At 42.7% G+C, this 21,712-nt stretch overlaps 1 protein-coding gene across 1 annotated transcript; it reads left to right on the top strand.

The window, feature by feature from the left end:
• The first annotated feature begins 1,073 nt into the window (after positions 1-1,073).
• On the top strand, positions 1,074-20,306 carry LOC114568763 (lysyl oxidase homolog 4). Its single transcript, XM_028598418.1, has 15 exons — positions 1,074-1,204; positions 2,115-2,383; positions 2,484-3,097; positions 3,713-3,924; positions 9,861-9,899; positions 10,019-10,226; positions 10,816-10,996; positions 12,417-12,571; positions 12,667-12,834; positions 13,378-13,540; positions 14,436-14,679; positions 15,841-15,956; positions 16,342-16,478; positions 19,159-19,270; positions 19,370-20,306. The coding sequence occupies exons 2-15, from the start codon at positions 2,116-2,118 to the stop codon at positions 19,438-19,440; spliced, it is 2,688 nt and encodes an 895-aa protein (XP_028454219.1). The 5' UTR covers positions 1,074-1,204; position 2,115; the 3' UTR covers positions 19,441-20,306.
• Positions 20,307-21,712: the final 1,406 nt, after the last annotated feature.

Raw genomic sequence — 21,712 nt, 5'->3', positions numbered from 1 at the left:
TACTAAGTTTTACATTTGTGGCACAGACATTGATATGTACTTTATATGAAACGAGTTTTAAAGGCCAGCTATCTGTTCTAATCCCAAAACACATCTTTGATGTTGTCTCACTGTTGAGCACTCAGAGCTACTCTATATAATATTAAAGAAGGTAAATATTAATTAAGTATTCTAACAAAAGGAAAATTGAAACACAGCCCTATATCATCACAATAAGGAACTTCACGACTTTTACAGTAAAGATAATCCTGCAATTTCTACAAATTGCATACATTAATGTGTTTTTTTATTTTTATTACATTTTCAGTTTTAGGTTCAATTCATTAAGTGTTAAAGCATTGTAACCTCATCTTTAGAGATATCTGCTCTTCTTTATTTACTGTAAAATATGAAGCAACCATCCATCTCTATTCTTAGAGAGAACTTCCTCTTCCTGTGAGAAGGTGCCACGACTGAGGATGTTATGAAACTGAACTTTACGCAAAGAGAAAGAGTTCAGACAGGCAGCTCCATTCCTACTGTGGAGCACATAGTATTTATTTCATGACACCACTAACTGTGGGCATGGGATGGTGCCAGTGCCACTGTGTGTGTGTGTGTGTGTGTGTGTGTGTGTGTGTGTGTGTGTGTGTGTGTGTGTGTGTGTGTGTGTGTGTGTGTGTGTGTGTGTGCATATGATTTTACCATTGTGTGGGTTAAGAATGCACCCCCTTTTAGTCTTTTCATACATGTTAGGGGAAAGTGATTCTTTACTTTTTAACTTAAGAGTTTCAATGAGAATTGGTTGACATGGTCAACATACTTTAAGTAGATTAAACAAGTGTTGACAAGTCTGTGTTGGGATGCACAAATTATTATATTATATATATATATGTCTGATTTTACATCTGGAAAGTGAAAAAAATAAAAATAAAGTGCATATATTGTTTGGATTGTCTTTCCTATGTTTTTATTGATTTCTGTGGTCAAATTTTCTTTGATGGACGTTTGGTGATGGAAAGAAAAAGAGGAGGTGAAGGAGAAAAAAGTTGCTTAAATTAAGAAAATGGGAGGGATGGATGAAGTGGCAGATCCGAGGGAGTGACAGAAAAAGTAAGAGGGAGGGAGAAGAGTAGAATAGAGAGCAGGACCAAAATCACATCCTTCTTTTCCTCCAGTGCTCTCTCCCTTCTTTCTCCTTGTGACTCCAGGCTGAGATCAACAGGTAAGTTCAACTTCAGCATTTTCTCTTTACTTCAACTTTTCTATCACATTTTGCTTCAGTCCATTATTCAGGATTTCATTCCTGCAGCTGCCGGAACTCATCCACACTCATCTCTCCTTAATTCAGGCCTCATGAGTCTGGCTTAAACATATATTTGTTTGTACTGATAAATGTTTATGTAGACATATCAAAAGCAGAATTGGTTGGATGAATTCAGTATAAGGTGTCTCTTTCATCCTCCAGATCTCCTCTCCTCTTGCTCCTTATCTCTCCAGTTTCTTCCTCTCGATTAGAAGAAAAGGTTTTTAGGGGTGGTCTCAGGATGAATTAATCATTGCTCATTAACCAAAATGTCTCTCACGGATGCTAACCAGCTGCTTTATTTATGTGTGAGAACATTTTTATGACTGTGTTTATTTGCTTTTGTGTCTGTTGGCTAAATGCATGCAGCTAAGCTTGAGGGTTTGTGGAAAGCCAAAGTTTCCGTTGGCTGGACTGCAAGGCTACTTTTAGCTTTGGTTATTACCCCCTTTGCCCTGGCTGGTCCTGACTGAGGGCTACATTTTCATGATGTTTCTCAAGTCTCTGACTGTCCTTTATTTTAAAGGATAAAAACATCTATCAATCTTTCATTTTACTGTAGACTGTCCCATTAGGGTTAGAGGAGAAGTTTCAAATTATATGTTTTGTCAGGGTATGGAATGTTAGTTCCATGGTTTTGTGTGATTTTTGGGATTTTTGTGGTATTATGTGCATATATATTTAGGGCCTACTGCTTTACATGCATCTTCTCTGTTTTTCTGCAATGTTTTACTTCTCCTGGCTTAGGCCTACCTAATGTCACAACGCCTTCATTCCCATCAGTTCTTCTAATCTCTCCGTTCTTTTTTTTTTTTTTTTGGTTCTCCAGGATGCTGTCCCTCGGCTCCCTGTCCACCCTCCTCCTCCTGCTTCTCCTCTACCCCCCTCCGGTGTCTGCCCAGGAGGTGCTTGTACGTCTGGCAGGCGTAGGCCGTCGCAATGCCAACGAGGGACGTGTAGAGGTGTTCCACAATGGCGCATGGGGCACAGTGTGTGACGACGAGGTGGATCTTAATATGGCCAACGTGGTGTGCCGTCAGCTGGGCTTCCAACGCGGCTTGACCTGGGCACACAGTGCCAAGTTTGGCGAGGGTCAAGGTATGTCCAGCCAATGGCGTTTGGTTTTGAATACCTTACTAGGCCTACTAACGTTTTATTTCTTTTGATTCAATAACTTACTGCCTTTTGTTGCTGCTAGGTTTGATCTGGTTGGACAATGTGCGATGTACGGGCACAGAGCTCTCCATTGCCAACTGTCGCTCCAATGGTTGGGGAATCAATGACTGCACCCACGCCGAGGACCTGGGGGTCATTTGCAGCCCAGAAAGAAGACCTGGCTCCCCCGCTGTCGCCGTGGAGGAGGCTCCTTCATCCTCCAGGCACCAGCCAAACCAGCCAGGACAGAGAAACCCACCACCGCTGCCACAGTCTGTGCCACCCCCAGCCCACATCTCCTCATCTTCTGCGAGAGGCCATGAGATCGCCCTCCATCGCAACCCAACTTCTTCCCGTCGCAGCATCATCTCCCCGCAAGAAAATGGCCACGAGATCCAGATCTTGCGACGGAATCGAGGTAGTTCCAGAGCAAGCCCGCAGGTCAACCCGGCTCTGCCACAAGGGCACCAGCTACTTTCACGTCTGGCAAACGGCTACAGGCAGAGCCAGGACACAGCTGTGAGACGAGAGACAGAGGGACGGACGAACAGGCAGTTCCAACCCCAGTCTGAGCGGAGGAGTGACAGGCATCAGCAGCTCAGTGGGAACCATGTCGAACCAGATTTGGAACTGGAGACTGATGTGCACTACACACAGGTAAAAACACACACATAGACACACACAACCTCCAGTAGCCTACACTGCAAAGAAGTAGCCCAAAATAACTTTATTCAGACTCCCATACATAAATGTCATCTGTGGAGCCACAGGCTAGTGGACATGTCTAATTAGAGACAAAACTAAAACCAGACCTCCAGATCCAACTCTTATGCAGCCTTAAGTTTAGGACCCAACCACCAGAAGCTCAGCAGTGCCTTCCTTCAAATTGCAAGATATTTATCACTTCTGTTTAGTTTTCTTTCTTTTCAAATTGCAGAGTTTACACTTTCTCAACCATTTTTTAATCATCATGACATGTATCATGACATAAAACAAGCTATGTTTTCTGTTAATATCCTTCCTGCTGCCTATGTAATGTGGAAGATTAGAGAGTGTGATGATTAGAGACACAGCATGTCATCATGTTATTCTTCTCCCCATTGTGTGCTGTCTGCAGATATTTAGTTAAACAAAGTGTTGTTTGAGCAAAGATGAAGTCATGTTTATTAACTTAAATGTATCCTGTTTTAGTGTGTGTGACAAAGATCTATCCTGCGGTGGCAGTCTTTATTTAGGATAAAGCAGTCCATTCTCAATCTTAAAAAATTGCAGGGATCTGATAGGGTTCACTTAGAGGAGGCTCGACTACGGCCTGTGCTGTCCAGCAACCATGGCGGTCTGGTGATGGAGGGAGTGCTGGAAGTGAAGCATGCTGGGAGGTGGCGTCATGTGTGTAACCAGGGCTGGGACCTCAGCAGCAGCCGGGTTGTCTGTGGCATGTTAGGATTCCCGGCTGCAGAAGTGTTTGACCAAAACGCCTACAGGTGAGTGTGCGAGAGTGGACACGGCCGAGTGTGCGTGTGTGTGTGTGTGGTTATAAAAGGGATGGAAAGGTGCGGTGGACTTCACATCCCTTCACGGATTAGGCAGCCCCATGCCTGGACTGCTGTTCCATCCCCCCTGTAGTGTAGAGGTTAACCACAACTGCTGTCATTAGTCAAACCACACTTGGCATGACATATCCACTGTGGCATTAGCCGAGCCCGGCTGTCCGCCAGGCCTGTCTGCCCCATTGGCTGAGTGGGCCCCTTACACAGACTTTTAAAATAGTCTTAGAGAGTATGTTATTAATGTCAGATCCAGAGTACACGGTTATCATCATCATCATCATGATGTGTGTCTTCACATGAAACCTCCCTTACATGGTTTCTAATCTCATATAATTAAGAAACCCCCAGGGAAAACTGTGCAGCAGCACTTTCTAAAGAAGAGTGTCAGAGAGTGTCTGAAAGTCTGAGGACGCACCTCAATTATCTTATGTAGATATAGCATAGAGGCAGTTTGATCTCTATCACTATTATTTGCTCTAAAAACCCACTGTACACTATCTAGCCAGCACCAAACAGCAGATAGACATGGCAGCTAACTGGTGAACATAGAGGAGCGTTCAGCCGCTAAAGTGCCAGATGTTTCCCTCGGGAGTTGGTGGAGGCCAAACCATATTTGCTTGGGATTCATCTGATGGATTATTAACTCCAAAAGAATCATAATGTCGCACCGTATCTGCTAGATGTAAAAATAGGCAACTGTTTCCTAACATGTTCGACATATAACTGAAAACGCCAATGATGGTGATGAGGACCTGGTGTCTATTACTGTACAAAGACAAAATTATGATTTTATTTGTTAGTTTGTTAGTTAGTTTCTGCATGGGAGCTGTTGAATCACAACAATGTGCTATTTTACTCAGTAGTACAGTCATAGGTGCTGACAGAAAACCCATTGAGTTACAAAAGCAAATACAGAGGCTAGATATAAAAAGAAAAGAGACTTCAGCTTTGTGTAAATCAAATCAATCAAACTTATTTATTGTCCCCTCAAACACAAATCATTTCCTCAACTAATAATGTCAGGTTGTTATGCTGAATCTGTCTCTATAAATCCAGCTCATCCCTCCAACTTTAGCCATAAATACCTACACAAACCTTCAAAGCCCTTACACACATACCATAGAAAAACCTCAATACCTCACTTACACACACATGCTAATACATCCCTGCCTCCACCCTCATTGCACAGCCTCTTACAAGACCTTACATAAACTATGTCCAGAATCCCCACGCGCATACAAACAAATATAAATACACACACAGGCTCGTGCACACGCAAACACAACCCTCTGTGTGTCCGTCTGTCTGCCCACAGAGGTCTTTTTATGGCTTGGCTAGCAGGGCGACTGTGCTGGCCTGCCCTGCACCATCTGTCTCTCCATGTCGCCAATAATTAGCCCTTGTGTCCTGCTCTGCTCTGCTCTGCGGCAGGATACAGGCTGCTTCTCCTCAGCTGCCCTGTTCACCACCACGGCCACAGCCTAGCAATGAATAAATCTCTCTTATAGTGTCTTATCTCTTTTAAGGCATCTGAAGAGATGTGTCCATGTATTTTGAAGCAGATACTTATGTTGGTGGCTGTCCTTTTGAAAATGTTTCCCGAGGTAGAAATTGGGATGCATTTTTATATTTAGCGACAACAGACATTTTTTTGCCACGCAAGCAGCGTGGCTCTAACCTGACTCCGCCAGATGGATTGTTTCGCATTTGCTTGGCATATCCATCTGGGAACTTTCCGTTGGAGAACTTTTGGGAAGGGGCGAAAATACTGGTTAGCTATCACCACCTATGTTGGTGATAGACGGGCCAAATCAACCAATCAGATCAAACTCTGGCCGGAACCAGTCGGGAGAAGAGCAAAAACATCTTTTCCTCCGAGAAAAGCCTCCAGTGCTGTTTTTTTGCTCTTCTTTCAATGAAGGAATACTTTCTAATTTGGATAGAACTTGCGCGATAGCTACGCTCATCTCATCCGTGGAAGCTGCCATGTTGTTTAGACTGAACAGTCGCTTCTCGTTGCGTCACACCTAAACCCGCCTCAAAACCAATGCTGATTGGTCGGTCGTTTGGCAAACGGCTCCAAATATTCTCTATCTCAAGATGCCAGACTGATCTGCGAGTGGAAAACTGGAGCTCGCGAGATCAGCATGGTCTCACGAGGTTCTAGTGATAGCAACGTTGGTCGGCCTGTCTACCACTTTGGTCCAGACTTAACTATGTCCCTACAAACATTGGATGGATAGCCATGACATTTGGTGCAAATATTCATGGTCCTCAGAGGATGACGCACACTAGGTGGTTCCTTGACTTTTCTTTTAGCGGCAAAAGGAGGTTGAAATGGTTTTTAGTCGTAACAACTATTGGATGGATTGCCATGAAATTTGACACAGACATTCATGTTACCCAGAGCATCAATTCAATATTTTTAATAATTCTAGCGCCACCAGCATGATCAAAGTTTTCACTTATGCAGTGGAATATCTCAACATCTCCTAAATGTATAAAATTTGGTGCAGACATTTATGGTTCACAGACTGTATTCTAATGACGTTGGTGATCCTCTGACCTTCTGTTAAGTGCCACCATGAGGTTGTCATCTTGGTTGTTTTTGTTTTTTTGTGAAATGTCTCCAAAAACTACTAGATAGATTGCCATAAAACATTCATGTTCCCCTCAGGATGAATTGTAATAACTTGAATGATCCCTTACCTCTTTATCTAGCACCACCATCAGGTAAAGAAATTCAATTTATCCAATACTTTTGTGTATGACCAAATACCCGTTAAGAGAGCTGCCTAGAGACGCTAGCGTGACTGTAGACTCTTGTTTATATTGATCCAAGCATAAGTCACATCACATCTTCCTGGTGCTACCCACTATGCTGGCAGTGGTCCATGCCTGCTCTTCCTTGGGGTTTGTATCCACTGGAACAGCTGTAATTATGGTCTGCGAGATCTACTAGAATATTCTCTTGACTGAACCTGCTGCACACTCTTTGCTGTGTCAGCACTTCCCTCTCTGGCCATGTGGTTGTTTTTTTTTGGTGTTTTTGATGTGACTGCCTTTGTCTCTGCCTGTTAAGTTGCTCAGCGCATTTTTACTGCTGTTTAAATACTCCCCCACTTTGCTGTGCTTACAAAAGGCAAGCGCTAAATCTATTTTCCAGCTCCCTTGTTTCATCACATCCGCACTCTTTGAGGCTGACAGTAACTTCAGTTCTTCTAATTTACTTTAACCCCTTGCTCCTTCTCCCGTCCTCAGCTTTTTTTTTTTTTTTTTTTTAAAGACTTTGTATGCAATTATGCTAAAACCCACATTTCATGGAAAGTACATCATTATGACCCCTTTAAGGTTTCTGTAACATGGAGGTTGATGGGACTGTCTAGAGGCTGTCGTGGAGCCTGTGTGGCAACCTGCTGTCTCCTGAGTGAGCCGATTGTTCCAGTCAGGCGGCTTTGCATTCAGGCAGTATAATAACAGGTTATCTCTGCTTTCCTGACAGTCAGATCATCTCTCCAACATGGCTTATGGTATTGTGTGGTCAGAGTTGCATAAAAAAACCTGGCACCGGGCTGAAGATCCTGAGAAGTAAGAAAGTCTTCTTCTGGTTAAAAGGATTCAGCAGTGCTGCGGTCACAACCTGTTTGTTGTGCCCGAGGCTTGATGCTGTGGTTCACTACCCTTCCTTCCCTCATAAGAGCCTCGTAAGAGCCTCAACTCAGCTCCAACTTGTGTTTCGACCTAACAAAGAGCTACATCCACCGTGCTTTTAGCTCTCAGCGGGACAACTGAAATGTGTCTTAAGTGAAAACCAAAAGAACATGCTTTCCCTCGTCCTGTGAAGTTAGGCGATGCTCATAAAAGTTGCCCAGTTCACAGAGACTTACATCACTCTCTCCTTTTTTCCCAGCATGCAGTCATAACGTCGGGTAACAACGCTGGGGTTTTTAAAGAGCTTTGTTTTAGAGAGGCAAGGCAGGGAAAGTTGATATGTACGTGCATATTTCCATGTCTGGTGTGTGTGAACCAACATGCTACTGCTCGACCGCACAGCAGACACTGCCAAGCAGAGCAGGCAATTATATGGGTAGCACCCCCTCCTCCCCCATCCTCCCTCTCCTCAAAACCATGAACTAACACCCCCTTACAGTCTGTCTCTTATATTTACTACCAAGTTATGAAACATTTTAAACTGTGCAGACACACACAGATAGACACAAGCAAATACAGACCATCACACACAACTCACAAATACATACATACTTGCAATGCACAACAAAGTCATATCATCCGTCCCTTCTCATCAACATATAGGGATATCTACCCTTCTACATCCATTCTGTTGTTTTATATATACCATTGTATGTGCCCTGTTCCCTTGCAGACGGGGTATCTCTAGTTTTAGGGATGTTCATGTTTTCAGACCAGATAAACACGGAAAAAAGGAAGGGCAACAGAAGGAAGAAAGGAAGGAAGGTAGGAATGAATGACAGAGAAAAAAAACAAGCAAAGTCAGGAGAAAGAATGAGAAAAGAGGGAAAGATGGGGGATTGAAAGAAAGACCAGAAAGATGGTTAAGAAGTAAAGAACAGAGAAAGAAAGAGAGATGCTGTACTCTCTGCAATATTTTATCTAATGTGAACTAAATAGTAGCTTGAAACTAGTAACTCCGGACAGAGTAAAGAGAAGCCAGATATTTTGTTCCATACAGTAGTTTGTCTGGCTCAGGGTTTTTATTGTGGGTTTCCTTCTAGGCCGCTCCGGCCTCAAACACATTTCTCATCTAATATTGGCACTGTGCATAATAACCCATGTAGATTACCGGCATACTGGGGTCCTCCTGGAGAGGAAACATATCCCATTTTAGGTAGCCAAATATTTAATTGCATCATGAATCTGGTTGTACAGTAAACTCTCCTCCTGTCTATACTTGGTGTTGTGACTCAGATTTGCACATTCATGAAGGGCGTCAGTCATGCTGCACCTGTCTGTGGTCACACTGGCCGATGCAAGTGGTCAGCTCTAGTGTGTGTGTGTGTGTGTCACACAGAGGGACACTTCCCAGACTCAGCCTGGTGTGTGAATCATTCTTTTTATTGAATTATCACTTTTTTTTCTTCACTTTTTTAGGTTTTATCATTGTGTGTGTGTGTGTGTGTGTGTGTGTGTGTGTGTGTGTGTGTGTGTGTGTGTGTGTGTGTGTGTGTGTGTGTGTGTGTGTGTGTGTGTGTGCGCCCAGGCGTAGGGGGCCCCATTTTGTGTATACACACTGTTTCCCTTTAGATTTTGAATCTAGTTTCAGGTAATACCCCTACCCAGCTAGACACAGTTTAGAAACCCCTGTTGGATTTGGCAGACCTCAATAAGGCTTCTCAAAAGGGATTAATGTATAGTGGCTTATTCATATTTTTTTCCACATGGATGCCCCAAACCAGACATCCACTGTAGACATATAGACAAACACTGAAACAGAAATACTCCTGAATGTAGAAATGGAAGATCTAAAAAAGTAATGACAAGAAGGTGGTGGTTTGAGAGGAACGAGGGAGTTATGTGATCTGTTATTGTAAATCTCCCTCTCTCTTTTTCCCTCTCTGTCGCTTACATAAGGGCTATGTTTATCCAAACACACACACACGCCCTTCCCAGCATGTTGTGTCTCCTTCATAGCTTTCAGTTTGTTTATTGAAGGTTTGATAGACAGAATGGAAGAGTATAGGCATGTTAAGGAAGATTGAAGAGGAAAGGGTTATGAGATTGGGCACATGAGAAGCAGACCGTGGGAGTGTATAGGACAGCTGGTTGTTTAGTCTACTGGATGTAAAGAAGCACAGTTATAACTCAAGAGTGTGATGTTCTCTCTATTTCAGGAAACTGTGGGACTCCAAGTTAGCTGATCCCTCCTCCAGGTAAAATCAACATATGCTTTTTGAAGGATATAGCTTGGGTTTTAAAGTTCATTAGCAATAAATATACCTCTCATGTCTCTCTCTGCTTTCTCTGCCTCCTCCATTTTTTCCCCTTCCAGGCTGAGGACGCAGATCAGTAAGAAGGCCTACTGGGTGGAGAAGGTGCAGTGTCAGGGCAGGGAGGTCTCTCTGTCACAGTGCCAGGCCCAGCTGTCCCTCCCCAGGAGTGATGTCCCGTGCCGCGATGGCATGCACGCTGTGGTCCGCTGTGTCCCTGGGTCCCAGTTCACACGTTATGGCAGAGCACCTGCACCGCCCGCCGTGACGGTCAGTGCGGAGGTGGAAATTGGAAAGAATAGATTATGAAAAATCATGGAATCGTTTTTTTTTATTTGATATTTCATATTGCATGTGCTTATTTGTTTTTGTTGCCCACATCAATACCACTCTCTTGTCTGCTCGCTAAATCTGAAGCTACAGCCAGTTGATTCGCTTATTTCCATGTTGGGAAATGCTTAATCGCTTTCATGTCGAGTGTTAAGATGACAAGATTGATACCGCTCTCTCTCCTGGGTGTGGGTTCAATCTTCTCAATGACCTATTAGCAAGTAGGTGAATACGTGTTTATTTGTCAAAACTATTCCTTTTAAAATGATAACTTTGATACTTTGACATTCTCTTCCTAAAGCAGTTCATTGGACTGTGTAGAGAAAGTAATCTTTTGTCTTCAGTCTAGCCAAAGAAGTGGCCCAAATATCCTGATCAGGCTGAAATCTAGTTTATTAGGCAGTCTAACTGTCAAATCTGAAAATGTAGCAGTGAGCATCCAAACCCAGACAGGCTCTACAAGTATAAGATTTCTAAATCACTTCACAAACTTCCATTTTGCCTCTGAACTCTTCCTTTTTCATTTCAGCCCGTTGTGCGCCTCAAGGCGGGGCCCCGGCTCGGGGAGGGCCGTGTTGAGGTGCTGAGGGAGGGGAAGTGGGGCACCGTGTGTGACCACCTGTGGGACATGGCTGCAGCCAGCGTGGTCTGCAGAGAGCTGGGCTTTGGGACGGCCAAAGAGGCGCTCACCAAAGCTCACCTGGGACAGGGTAAGATAGGACACATAAACGTAGCCACACACATACCCAAGTCACTTTGGTGCTTTCCAGTAATGCATTTCCTCACCGTGCCTAGTGAGGTCATGGTGGGAAACGATTGTTTGTTTAAACAAAACTATAACTGGGTCTTTGTCATTTTGTGCCATAGTGAGCAGAATCATAAAATCATAGAGTCCCAGCTACAGATCTGATGACCACTTATGTGTTTAAGGGTACCGACTTTGAATCAGTGTTGTGCTCAGTGAGTCATTAGACTAAACACTTCTCAGCCTGAATGTGTGTTGCTAAACGCAGCGCTCCAAGAACCAGAGCAGACAAATAAACCCAGAGAAATTGTTTACAGCCTGACTTCTACTTCTATCGCAGAAACTGATTGTTGAGGAACTCTACCCATGACCAATTATACGAGTGTAAACTATGCTCGGAGGTTCCAGCGACCAAAACAATGGCATTTGTTGTTGTCAAAATAAACCTGCCGTGTGTGAAAAGTTAGCACAGCTTTGAAACCAGGATGTCAGGCAATCAGCGCTGAGCAGGACCAAATGTTCAGAAAGACTGTGATTACTTTGGCACTGCTTTTGTTGTGGGCATGAGAGTATAGCGGCTAAGTTGTCCAGCAATAATAGAGTTAAACATTTTCCTAGGAAATAGACCCCACTTTCAGACACTCAGTTATTGTCCTTTTTGTTGCCGCACCTCTGCAGTAACTCTGTAATCACATTCATTTCCTCCCATTATCTTTCTGCCCAAATGAGCACATAGCATGTCCTATAATGGTGGCTGCATTTCCTTCTCTCTGCTTTACTTAATGAAGTCATTCGTGGCAATTTATTTGAGTGCTTTAGGACTCTACTATTAAAGTAGGTGCTATGGTGCAGTTATGTCTGAATAATGAACATGGTTAAATGTCAAAATGGAGCACTGTGGCTTTTAATGTCTTAGGCCAGTTTACCAAAGTCGTGTGAAAATATGTAAGAGATGGATCTGTGTGTTGCAAGAGCGACGTGAAGGATCAGTTAGAGGAGAGCAACTCAAAGAGACAGACTTGACATCATCAGCTATTTAAGGCCAAATTATAGGGCTTTAGCCTAGGCCTCACACACCTACGCCAACATAGATGTGTTCAAAGATTTTCCTCCATTTGGCCATTTTGGTATCTATTTTGGTTTATAAAGCATGGCCCTGGTGGGCAGTGTCCAGTACAGAGTGTACAGTAATTTAGACAGAAAGCTCTCTGGCTAAGCTCAGTTTCAGAGCCACATCAGAGGTCCCGTTCATGTCTGGGCTTTTAATTCCTCTCTGTGGACATCTGTGGCTGTGTGTGTGTGTGTGTGTGTGTGTGAGCCTGTCTTTTTGCACGTGGTTCGTAAGACACATGTGAATCAATCAACTCCACGCGATTCTCCTGTAGGTACCGGCCCCATCCACATGAACAGCGTGCAGTGTACAGGCAGGGAGAAGTCGATTACAGAGTGTACCTACAGACAGGTGCCGCTTTACAGCTGCAAACACAACCAGGATGTAGCGGTCCGCTGCAACGTTCCCAACACTGGCATGCAGGCCACGGTGAGAAACACACAAATGCATGCATTTATGCGGACAGGCATTACGCGCTATTCACGGACTGACAAGAAAACACTTTCTCCTCCCATAACCTTCAGGTGCGTCTGGCAGGAGGCAGAGAACCATCAGAGGGCCGCGTGGAGGTGCTGATGGAGGTCGGAGGGGTGAGGCGTTGGGGCTCCATCTGCAGTGAGAACTGGGGCATCAACGAGGCCATGGTGGTCTGTCGACAGCTGGGTTTGGGCTTTGCTTCAAGTGCTCATCAGGTGACCAACAGAATAGATCATGTTGTATGCAATTTTCTGCATCATTCTCCTCTTTCGTCTCTAAGCTTTTGTTCTGTGCTCCTATATTTCCTTCTCTCGCTCTCTCTTTCTCTCTCTCCCCTCTCTCCATCCTCCTTGTTTGTTAGTCTGTGCTGTGTTATTACCGAGGCCTGAGGTAATTACAGGCTTTTCAAACGTCCACTTCCAGCGCACCGAAAATAAAAGAGGGAAAGTGAGGCGAAGAGAAATCTGGATAAATTCACATAGCAAACAGACTGAAAATAGACCTGTGCATGGAAAGGGCAGCGTGAGTGTGTTTTGAGGGGGGCTTCTGGGAACATTTAACAGGCCTTTTTAAAATTGTGAAAAAGAGTGGAAAATTTGATGATGTGTACTGATAGCTCCTATAAAAAAAAGGGGGTTTCTTTGTTTATAGCAGACTTCAGCTCTTTTTTGTTTTACAAATCCAGACGTTTTTAACACAAATGCACAAATATAATGATTTTGTGTGTGAATTTGTTCTCTTCTTGTGTCTCTGTACAGGAGACCTGGTACTGGCCTGGTTCTTCAGATGCCGGTGAGGTGGTTTTGAGTGGAACGCACTGTATCGGCACTGAGATGTCTATCCAGCAGTGCCGCAGAAACACAAATGTGTACTGTCCCAGAGGAGGAGATGGCAGAGCTGCAGGAGTCACATGTGTAGAAAGTGAGTCCAAAACCAGCAACCACAGAGACACATTTGTATTTGTTGTGCAATGTTTGTTAAAGGGGAACTCGACAGATCCAACACATCGAAGTCTTGGGGAGTACTGCTCTGTGAAAAAAGGTGTATAAAGCCTTTTGTAAATCCTGGGGGGCCTGTGCGAAATTTTGGATTTCGTTTGAGGCTTAAGAAGACAAGTCTTGAATTAATAAAAAAAAAAAAAAAATCTTGGGGTGTGGTGTGGAGTTAAAAAGAAGTGAACTTACCAGACCTCTGTAGCTCCTGAAATCTGCCTGAGGCTGGTGGCTTGAGGCTACATTAGCCGCTTCTAGCATAACACACCTGTATCTTTTGGTGTCCATTTGAACTGGGAAGTTGGAATTTCCAAGATCCCAGTTGAAAATTTCAACTGGAATGACCCCTGTAGTTGGATTTCCCATTTGGAAAGTCAGGAGAGCGCCCTGCGTATCAACAGTAGTGAAAACTGTATGTTTATTAGCACTTCTGTCTTATTTGTGTCTCATTGAATCAGTCGTACACACAATAGGCTACTGTCCAACTTTTATCTGTGGACATGTTGCCCTGGTGCACAAAATACAGCGTCATTTGTAGTTATCCGACTGTTGTACTGGAACGCGGTTAACTTGGGTGTGACATCATTCCCCGCTCTGACTTCTGAGGTAAATGAATTGCAGCATTTGACTGAACTGTCGGCAGTTGAGTTGTATTGTGGGTAATGTACAGTAGGTAGCGTCAGAACATAAAAAAAAAACAGAAAAATGCGTAGAACAAAAAGATACTTTTTTTTTTTTTCTAACTGTCTCACAATGTCATGGGAATGCAATTCTAAATCGGTAGAGTTCTCTTTTAATGAAACTCTGACCCTTGGCCCCTGCAGCCGCTCCTGACCTTGTCCTGGATGCTCAGCTCGTCCAGGAGACGGCCTACCTGGAGGACCGACCCCTCCACCTGCTGTCCTGCGCTAATGAGGAGAACTGCCTGTCTTCCTCTGCCGCCAGGATGAACTGGCCCTACGGACACCGCCGCCTGCTGCGCTTCTCCTCCCGTATCATGAACATGGGCCGCGCCGACTTCCGACCCCGAGCCACCAGAGAAAGTTGGACATGGCACCAGTGTCATAGGTAAGACATTTACACCCTCCTCTTTAACATTTACAGTGTTTGCTTCAAGTCACTGTGTCACTTAGAGGAGCTTTCAGGTTTTCATTTGGACCAACAGCTGCTCATTTTACGCCTTCAGCCAGATAGGGAGTGACTATATGGTGATTGTAGCTGCTGCAGGGTTTGGTTGGAAATGAAATGAAGCCACATAACCTTCTTCTATGGAACAGGACTGGGCATCATTATGAGGTGGCGTAAGAAAACAGAAATCTTTTAGAAAGAACAATGTTGAACAATGCTACCAGAGGTTAAAAAACTAAATGTAATGACTGCAGCAAATGATGGATGTAAGATCTGGACTATAAATAACCAAACACATATAAAAGCATGTTATTTAGCACAATAAACACAATCTTTTATCCTCCAAAATGATGTTTACAATAAACATCCTCCTCACTGGCCGCCCAGTTGTTACAGTCAGAGCCGTGACTGCAGCCTGGCCTCTTATCTCAGCGGTTGTGGTTTTGTGTCCCAAAACGAGAGGCACAGCTCAGCAATCCAATCGCTACCTCCCCAACCAGCAAACACATGGTTTGACTTTTAGTACAGACTGTTCTGGGAACGGTTCTGTAATGAGAGAACAAGAACCACCAAACCGATATCTGTGTGCCCACTCTGTGTTTTAACAATTGTTGGCCGTGTCTGTTTGACGCCTTCGCAACAACGTGCCAGGATTTATGGCTGCTATATTTCAAATAAACCTCAAGGTTGTTGTTGTTGTTGTTTTTTCCACAGGAGGATGGCAGGTGTGAACCAAAAAGCAACAAGTACAGGGAGATCTTTCTCTGTCTCTTTGACAACATTCTATCATTTAAGATTGATTTATTCATGAGGACAATGCATATTATTCAACATTTCTGTAAATGTGCCAGTGTTAGCCAGCCGGCTAATTTTCAACTGTAGTCCTACTGTAGTTACCTAGCATTGCACGTCTTCATGGTGGGAGGAAACCCACGCAAACCCGAAAAGAACACGCAAAGTCCACATAAAAAGGCCCTGCCCAAACCGGGAATTGAACCCTGCAGTGTCTGTTTGCTGTGAGACATCAGTGCTAACCACTGAGCCACAAGTTTTCTTGGCTGGCATCACACATTAATTAGGTCATCCTGATCCCATTTTCAGGCACTACCACAGCATTGAGGTGTTCACCCATTATGACCTGCTGACGCTCAATGGGACCAAGGTGGCGGAGGGTCACAAGGCCAGCTTCTGTCTGGAGGACACCTACTGCCCTGAAGGTACGACATGACTACAGATTAATGTCAAATAAATCTGCTTCTCGAGGGAACAAACAAGAGAGTCAAGAAAACCTAAAAGTGTAACGCTGAAATCCCATAATGAGCATTCAAAGCCAAGCGGCAGGCTGTAAGATCAGAGGCCAAGCCTAAATTGATCTTGGCTTCACAAAGCCCAGACAGCTTTATGTAGCTCAGATCCTTTCTATTCATTTGACAGTCCCCAAAAAAAGAGTTGGGTTTTTAAATCATTTTTGCTATAATTTCAGGCTGGTTGTAGAAATTCAAATCCACAGCAAATGACAGCGAAGAAGATTTACACATCATAGTCTTCCCTTTTTATCTCGCCTCATGTGTTTCCAACAGTTTTTTTTTCTTTTTCTACCAGGTATCCATAAGCGGTATGCTTGCTATAACATGGGACAGCAGGGTATTTCAGTTGGCTGCTGGGACACCTACCGCCACGATATTGACTGCCAGTGGGTCGACATCACAGACATACGGCCTGGCGAATACATTTTCCAGGTTAGGAAGCTTGTTTATTACAACAAAAAGTTACTCTAGTTAAGTATCCCCTGATTTTATCACGCAGTCCGCTCAGCTGTCCATAAAGTTAATTGTGAAATTGTTAGTCGAATAAAAATGCTGAGGAAAAGAATAATCCACCTTTCAATCTTCATGGTGAAATCCATCATAGTTGGTAGCTTAAGCAACCTCTTAGGCATTAAAGTGAGAGGAAAAAAAAGAAAAAAAACAGAGCAGAGTTTCAACATCTGAAGGCGCACATGAGATAGAAGCTGTGATAAAAGACTATAATTTGAGCTAAATGGCTCTTGGCTGGTGTACCATTCAGGTGTACAGCATGTTGGCAGTTTTAAGGGTGTGTGTGGGTATTTAAGGAAAGGGAATTTAGTCTGGATGTATATAGAAAGTAGACCTGCTATTAGTCCACCCTTTCAGAACGTGCAGGCCTATTGGTGGTGGAACAGCTCTGTCAGCACTTTACATTTAGTTTTATGTTTGAAAGCGAAGTTTGTTCTAGACATCCAATTGGCTGTGGTGACCTACTCATCTGTCCTCCCTCTGTCATTTGTTCTATTTTTTTCATGGAAGCTTAGCGCCAGCAAAGTGATGATGTTTACAGTTTCCAATTATTTTTGGAGTGTTTAGGTAAAATCTAGATGTGTATGTGTGACTCGCGTGTGCATGTGTAGACTTGGGGGTAAATTACATGCAGGAGTGGTCTTGAGAGATAAAACCACATGCATGTCATAAAGCAGAGATCCACTGTTGCCACGACGACGTGACCCAGCAGCAAAGTTTGTGGTCGGGATCGTGGTTCAACAGTAGTTGAGCTGCTCATAAATTTGTGTAAGAAGTAAGAGATGGAGGGAGGGTGCAGATGCTCGCTCGTCTTTTATGCAACTGGGTGTTTCTTTGAGTCTTCACCAAGAATCGCAGGGTGGCAGCCTTTTTTAGGACCATACATTAAAACCGATGAGTCACGTCCACCTCCGCTTGATTGCTCCTGATTGCTCCGTCGTTTAAAAATCAGCTGCACAACCTCATAGCCTTTTACATGACAGTGACAACCTTTCATTGTTCTGTAAAACAGGCTGTGGGCCCTTTGTTTCACATTATTACAAGATCTTTTAGGGCATCAACTGCCAGTAAATATGGTGTTTTACATTGGGACTATAACATTTGTGCTGAATTCATTGGCTGCTCTTAACATGCAATTTCAATATATATATATATATATATATATATATATATATGATATTCTTAACACCAAATTTGGCTTAAAATGTAATGAAAAGAATCATATTTATGAATATTTTACATCTTAAATCTTTGCCTGTAAATATAATTGGAACCACAAAATTTATACTGTACTTAAAAAAATGAAACTGGTTTGCTTTGTTGAATATGTGGTCAGGTTATCTGTTTGATGTGTGCATCAGGAAAATTCATTTGTGTGCTTTTCTTATATATGGCCGGCAGGCAGACAGGGTGGAAAACAACAAACCATGGCAACCAACCATGGCTACAACCTAATGATAGGCTGCTACTTAAATCTAAACCCAAAACTGTCATCTGATCTCTGGCACTTTTTTTTCCTGCACGGAGATAACAGTGGAAAGTGATGTCATGCATCGCTTGAACCCCTAATTTACATGTACATCATGAGCTGTATAGAAACAAGTAGAACAATAATCCCGTGGCTTCTCAGTTGACCTTGTGGAAGACCAGTTGTTTCCTAACTGTCTAAAGTAAAGTTACTTCTCACTTGTTCCCTTTATTAAAAAACACTCCTTGCAGTGTTCCTGCAGGTACTTTGTCAGGCAACCAGCGAATAGGGTTGGGTATCGTTAGGATTTTTTACGATTCCGATGCCAAACCGGTACTTTTAAAACTATTCCAATTCCTAAACCGATTCTTGAAAAACTGAAAAGTGAATGGTTAATATGCTTTTACGTCCGTTTTGGTGAGCACAGAGGGAGAATATGGCATTTTAAAAGTAGCTTACATTTACGGTAGCTAGCAAACGGTACACTACAGGGAAAGTGTGATATTTTTACGTCCGTTTTGGAGCAACAGAGGGAAAATATTTCAGTCAACACATTAAGTGGAACCGAAATGAGGAACCAGAATTTGCGTTCTAATCCGGTCCGTTTCCTACCGGTTGCGTAGCCGGGGTTTCGGTACCCAACCCTACCAGCGAAGTGTCACGGCTCCCAGCCAAGAAATGCTCTTTATTTCCAGATAGGTAAAGGAATCATTGACAGTCAATTAAGATGGAAGGTGGATACTTTTGGCTGCAGTATTAAGGGGCATTTGTTTGGATTTTGACCAATCATTTCAAATTGAAAAAGAAATCATAAGTATATGCTTAAAGGAGACTTTCAACAAATATAACAAAATATAGTCTGCGTACAGGGAAATACAAGACACAAGCCCATCTGGGAAGCTATAACTACTTGTGAGAGTGGTTCAACTGCCTGGGCCATATATAGCAAAAGAACTGCACTAGAGTCTGGATACATTTCCATTATACATATATTGAGCAGGCTTTGCATATCGTCGGTTGAAAGTCGTCCTTTAATCAATTCTGTTTGATCAGAAAGGTACTGTACTTAACTGTGAGGAGGATGACAGACTTGAATCTTGCAGCATCTTATCTCTAGTCTATTTACTCTTACAGGTGGAGGTCAACCCTACCTTAGACATGGCCGAGTCTGATTTCCAAAACAACGTGATGCGCTGTCGGTGCAAGTATGATGGAGAACGAGTTTACATGTTTGGATGCCATGCAGGTAGAGTGTGAAGACTTTTTTTTGTTGAACATTTTTACATCTCAATACATCCTTGTTGCTGTGTATTCCACTTCTCTTCTTTTTGTCTTTTTTCATCAGGTGATGCTTACAGCGCCGAGGTGGAGGACTTGTTTGACCACCAACGTCAGATCTCCAACAACTTCCTGTGAATTAAGGAACACGCAGATTTAAGGACAGAACAACTGTACAACTTTTCACCACACCTCAACATGTCAGGGGAAAGAGGTTGAATGACAATGACATGCCAGTAGATAGAAAGAAGAGGGTCAGAGGGAGGAGGGTGGGAAACTGGGATGGTTTGGGAGGGACTTCATGCAAAATGACTAATTAGGATCCCGCAACCTGACAGAAAAAGACTAAAGTAAACCATCACAAGCATCATGTCACCATGATAAAACATAGAGTAGCTCACAATTTTAAAAGTGTGTCCTGACTTTTGTAACAAATGTAATTCCCTTGATCAAAACTTAACCACAGTTAAGAAAGTAATGACATGAAGGCACAATGAGACCAACACATCCTTTACTCTTACAGTACACCACCAGGCTGTCGTTCATATAAAATCAACCCAGGTAACAGACTGTCTACAAAACTCTGTACATGCTTCCTGTGCTTTCACTGTTGACATTACTAATGCAGTATTTACTGTTACAACTGTGTGGTTTTTGGTTTGAATGAGAATTGTTTTTTTATTTCATGGTGCTATTTTGCCTTTTGAATAAATATTGTAATGTATTGCAAATGTATTGTCATGTACAGTTTTATATTACCTCTCTGGAATATTGTTCTTTAGATCTCTAATTTATGCAGAAATTTAATGTACTTTTGAGTTGAACCTTGTCCCTGTGTGGCTGTGTTATGTATTGTTTATTTTATGATGACAAATATTTTCACTTGTTTGTTTTTCACCTGTTCAGCATCGGAAACATCAGATGAGATGTGGTTGTACCACGGTATTGCGCCTTTAACAGTACTTGGTAATGGTAGTTAAAGAATAAACGTCAAATTGACAAACTATGGTTATTTGAGGCATTGTTATTTGACTGCAGAGTTTTCTAATGCAGAACAAAGATAATGGGTAATGTTAGTTTCTGCAGAAGATGTAGGGAATACGATAACTTTAACTGACTATATAGGAAAGATAAATAACAAAAGGACAAGTTACCGCTAACAGCAGCAAGCAGGTTATACAGGGCCTTATGCAAATTTCGATTGTCTCATCACAACAGCATGTAGACTCCTTTGCTTCCTTCAGCAGATAAAAAAAAAAGATCTCCTGTAAAAAGATTAAAGCTTCAACAACGCCTGGGATTCCCATCCTTTCCCAGCGAGCCTGAGCTAACCCGTATTTTATGATTGTTTCCAACCTCATTCCCACTGATGAACACATACGCTGTGGAAACTCTCAAAGCTGCCCATTGTCACATTACATAGGCTATACTTTTAATAAGTCGCTTACTTTGGTCTTATTTTACCCTTTTATGAGTTGAAGAATATCATTTTCACTTTCTATAAGTAAAATGGCAAATTAAAATCAAATTAGTTATACAAAGTTCAAAAAGAATGATAGAGATTTTAAAAGACATGCCATTTTTAGTTACATTGGCAGACAAGTGCTGATGTTGGCTGTTACTGGCTACTGTTTTCCTAAAGGTTATGACTATACTATCACTTTGTGGATATATTAAAAGAAGTCTATGAATAAAGGACTATTTAAATTGCTTTTCAGCAGCATCTAAGGCCACTACGAGTGACAGTTATGGGATAATGCTAAATGCTAAACTACTGTCTTGCATTTAGCTAAAATGCTTTGCTATTGTAACAGAAGCACAAGTGGAGAAGAGCCACAAAGTCAGCAAACCGAATCAGTCATGTCCATTATACAGCAACATAATGTTAGCTAACATTAGCTCACATGAGCTAACATGAGCTACCCTACTGGTCATAGGCCTACCAGACCAAGTAAGGCTTAAGAATTAAGACTTGTGTTTTATTGCTTAAATTTGTAAGAGAAAGAGTGTAATTTCAAATCTTACACTGTCTCGCTTTAAGTGTGCATTATCATCTCTCTGGACTGTTATACACCTCTTCTCTACAAGATGAATGTAGATAAATGCAATGATTATACTATTGGTCAGTTGGTGGTCATATATCAGTTTGAATGCCATTAATAGCAAATCTTTGAATTAAAATGAGGAAGGTGATGGAAGATGTGTCTGCTGACAGTGTTTATCGGTGTTTTAAGCCCCCAACGTCTCCTTCCAGGCAGCGCTGCCTGGAAGGCACTAGGATTAGGCAATGGTTATGGTTATGGTTATGGTTAAGATTAGGGTTAGGTGCCTTGAAGTCAACGGTCACAGCGCTGCCTGGAAGGAGTCGTTGGGGGCTTAAAACACCATCAAGCGGGACACTCACCACCCT

This window comes from Perca flavescens, chromosome 2, assembly GCF_004354835.1.
Source record: "Perca flavescens isolate YP-PL-M2 chromosome 2, PFLA_1.0, whole genome shotgun sequence".
Classification (NCBI taxonomy): domain Eukaryota; kingdom Metazoa; phylum Chordata; class Actinopteri; order Perciformes; family Percidae; genus Perca; species Perca flavescens.
This window is presented reverse-complemented; position numbering and strand designations above follow the sequence as displayed.